The sequence below is a fragment of the Helobdella robusta genome, assembly GCF_000326865.2.
Source record: "Helobdella robusta unplaced genomic scaffold HELROscaffold_4, whole genome shotgun sequence".
In the NCBI taxonomy this organism is placed as follows: Eukaryota; Metazoa; Annelida; class Clitellata; order Rhynchobdellida; family Glossiphoniidae; genus Helobdella; species Helobdella robusta.
In genome coordinates this window covers 8,862,937-8,866,678 of record NW_008704902.1, presented here as the reverse complement: position 1 = coordinate 8,866,678, position 3,742 = coordinate 8,862,937, and the positions used below count along the sequence as shown (strand labels likewise).

At 31.9% G+C, this 3,742-nt stretch overlaps 1 protein-coding gene across 1 annotated transcript; it reads right to left on the bottom strand.

The window, feature by feature from the left end:
• Nucleotides 1-318: 318 nt before the first annotated feature.
• Nucleotides 319-2,049, bottom strand: HELRODRAFT_163019 (hypothetical protein; the record flags this gene model as incomplete). The annotated part of the gene is made up of 6 exons (XM_009025057.1): nt 319-464; nt 542-707; nt 772-858; nt 924-1,135; nt 1,604-1,720; nt 1,974-2,049. The coding sequence occupies 6 exons, from the start codon at nt 2,047-2,049 to the stop codon at nt 319-321; spliced, it is 804 nt and encodes a 267-aa protein (XP_009023305.1).
• Between the last annotated feature and the right edge of the window lie 1,693 nt (nt 2,050-3,742).

Below are 3,742 nucleotides of genomic sequence, written 5' to 3'. Positions count from 1 at the left end.
CGAGCGCTATATAAACTCTACATATATATTTTGTTATTTAAAACATCAAATTCACATCTCGACTTTGACAAGGCTCATGCAGTGGTGAATTCATAACATGCATGTGTATATATATATATATATATATATATATATGTGTGTGTGTGTGTGTGTGTGTGTGTGTATGTGTGTGTGTGTGTGTGTGTGTGTGTGTGTGTGTGTGTGTGTGTGTGTGTGTGTGTGTGTAGATGTGTGGATACATGCACACATATAAAAAACGTATTAAGTATAGTGGAATAGTGGATAATTTAGTTTTACTCTTCATTTTTTTTCAAATATTTACTTGTAGAATATAGAGTAATCGAGAACAATGAACAACTCCAGTCCATATCTTCTTTGTGATGAAGTTGATTGCAGCTGTGCGTTCACCAACTTTTCCAAGTCAGTCATCACCGAGGTCACGTTGGCTGGCCCCGATTGTTCGGCTTTTAATAAACGTCAATCAAGTATGACAAAATTGGTATAATGACTGTGTTTCAAGAAAAATTATGATTAAGTGTACCTCGCACAAAATCATATTGACCAGCGGTGTAGTTTTCTTCAGTCAGAATATAAGTTGTGTCGTTGAGAGAAATGAACTTCGTTTTGTTTGGGTCCAGTGGGTAAGATCGTTTTCCTTCGTTTGGTCTGAGGCTGTATCTCGTCTTGTTGGCAACAAACGAACCATCCTTTTAATTGAAAGTTCGCATTTCAAATTTTGTAATTTCAACGTCACCAGCAAAGGAAACTTACATAAATTAACTTCTTTTTGCCACCTTCAATCCGCGTAGCCACTGAGATGGACGATTCAGTTTTCAGATCACTGTACACGCTCCAAGTCTGTTTTGATTCAATGTTGGTGTTTATACATATTTTATTTACATAAATAGCATCATAAAATGTACTTCGTTTTCTGAAGCGACCCACTTTTCCACTCTACCACGAGTGTTGCACAAAATAACCAAATTGTCGGTTGAGTTTGGTTTTTTCGCCAAATTGAGCTGAGTCGTCGTTTGTTTCCCGGTGGGAAGTTTGATTGAAATACTTTTCGGCAGATATTTATTCTGTTTCTTGTCATCATTTTTGTCAGAATCTTCATGTAACCACTTTGAATCAGCTAAATTTTGTATTCATTCGATTAACGCGCAATTATATAACAGTCAGTTTACGGATAATTTCTAACCTAAAATCACAGGGAAGAAACATCTTTTAACTATTTGGTAATTTTTCTTATTTGGAGACTTTGTTGTTTTTGTTGTTGGTGTTAATGCTGTTGTTTTAAAACATCTTCGAATTATTTTGCAATGTTTCTTTGCTCTAGAATGAAAATTTATAAAATTTGATATAGTTAACGCGTCACGTTAATTATTTATTGATAATCATAAACAAAACTAAATAATTTATCAATACGGCCTAGGCATTTAAACCAATTGACTGTATGAACGAGAAACTCTTCAGTTACAAACAACAGAAAATCAAATAATAAATATTTACGATCTCGAATCATCGGCACATTTGTCAGCTTGCTTTTGTGAAAAGGATTGAATGTTTTCACATTTTTCTTGTCTTTGATCAAACCAAAAACCTGATTGGCAGGCATTGAGACTGCTGACTTGCTTTTGAGAACATTTGTAATACAGGGAACAATTCTTCGGATGGGCCACAAGTTCTCGTTTCTCACCCCCGCATATGTTGTTTTCCTCTTATTATTTGTTACGGTTTAAAGTTACTTCATTACATTTTCAAAACAGTGTGAATTGTTGCATTGTTGCATTATGTTTTTATATTAACAACAATGTAGTCATTAGTTTTGTCAAGTTTTGTGTTTTTTCGAGAAACACAAGCCATGAAAATGAAATTTTTTCCAAATAAATAGCACGCTAACAAACAAACGTTATTAATTGTTCTCATCAATGTTTTACGAATTTAAATTACATTTCAACCAACTAACTCACCAAGGTCTGCTGAGGAATATTTGATGATGAACAGGAAAACGACAAAAATTGTTTTACATTTCCACGAGAAGTTCATCGTTACGTTGGAGCCTGAATATAAAAATTAACTGCTTCAAATATTGTTCCTTTTCAGAGAAATGATACCAAATTATATATTTATTCATTTATTTATTCCTTATAAATAATATAATAAAAAATGAATATTTTTCAACATTTCAAAAGTTTCTTTTAATACCAGATAGATTTTTTTAAACATCCTGCAAATATTTACTACTAAAATAACAATCGAAAGGTGCTGATGTTAATCGTTAATAATACCACAGAATATCGATATTTCAAAAATAATTGAAACCTCCTCAGTTATAAAAACCAGCACAACTTAAGTTACACTTTTAATTGGATTTTAATTTTGTTAACAAGCAAACAGACTTCAACTCAGTGGGATCGTTTGTAAGTTTATAAGCACGGCTACTTATATAACTTTCGCAATCATCACGCTGTCACTATAGCAATCAAACAAGCAGAGTCAGACAGGCTTTTGTTCAGTAAATATTCATGTTATCAATTTTGATAGCATGTAAATATTCTATAAATAAATAAATGAGTATAATTATATATGTATGTATGCGTGTTTGTTTGTGTGTTTGTGTGCGTGCGTGCGTGCGTGTGTGTACATTTATATATATATATATTTTGTTGGAGTTGTTTTATAATAATATATAATTATATAATTTAACAAAATGTTTGCAAAAAATTATTGATGGAAGTAGAAAGACTCTTGACATTTACAGCGTTTACGTTAAAACAATGATTCAGTGTTCGAGTGATTTCAGTGTTCGAGTGATTTGTTGGGGTTGTCTGGTAGGTTGTTGGGGTTGTCTGGTAGGTTGTTGGGTTTACTTGGTAGTTTGGGTGAAGTTACTTGGTAGGTCTGCTGAGGTACGGCAACAATGATAAGTTTCGTTGATGTAGCACTGAGGATGATAGCAGAAAAGATGGTTTTGTGCACCATAAAGCATATTTTTTAAAAATTCTGTCATCCAGCACATGTTATTTTATTTTGAAGTAAAAATTTGATGAAGACGATTGAAAGAATTACTGATGTCGTAGAAATAATTTCATTTTTTGATATGTCCTTACTACGCCAATTTATACATTACTTCATTTATTTTTAATAATCTTTTTACTTATTCAGTCTCTTTTTTGGGCTAGTTACAGTTATAATTATCCTCAAAACATAGAGACATTGGCTTATAGATTTTCTCCGGCGCTCATAATTTTTCTTTCATGTTATGTTTATGTAATTTTATGCTAAAATAAATTACGATTAATTTTAAATCATAATATTTTCTATTACATATGTGTATTGAGTAGAATATTTCAGTTAAAAAATTCACTAATATTCGTCAAATCTTTCACTTAGTCTTCTGTAACGTTCTTCAAATAATTATTTTTCAGATTTGTGTTAATTTCCTCTCACAGATTCGGGATGATTGTTACTTCCTCTTACTGAATCATTCAAAAGTATCAATGCATCAGTGCATTGAGTGCACGTGAATTAATTCATCCACATAATTTATTAATTCATCCACATAATTTGCGCATATCTTTTTGCATTCGAAGAACCATTAACCTGAACACCATCTCGCCATTTAACAATGCAATAAATAAATGGTAAAATCAGTCATCAAACAGAAACTGAGTTACAAGAGGAAGCTACACAACACTAAAAATCATTTAAAAAGCATTTCAGCTTTCCATTCAAATGC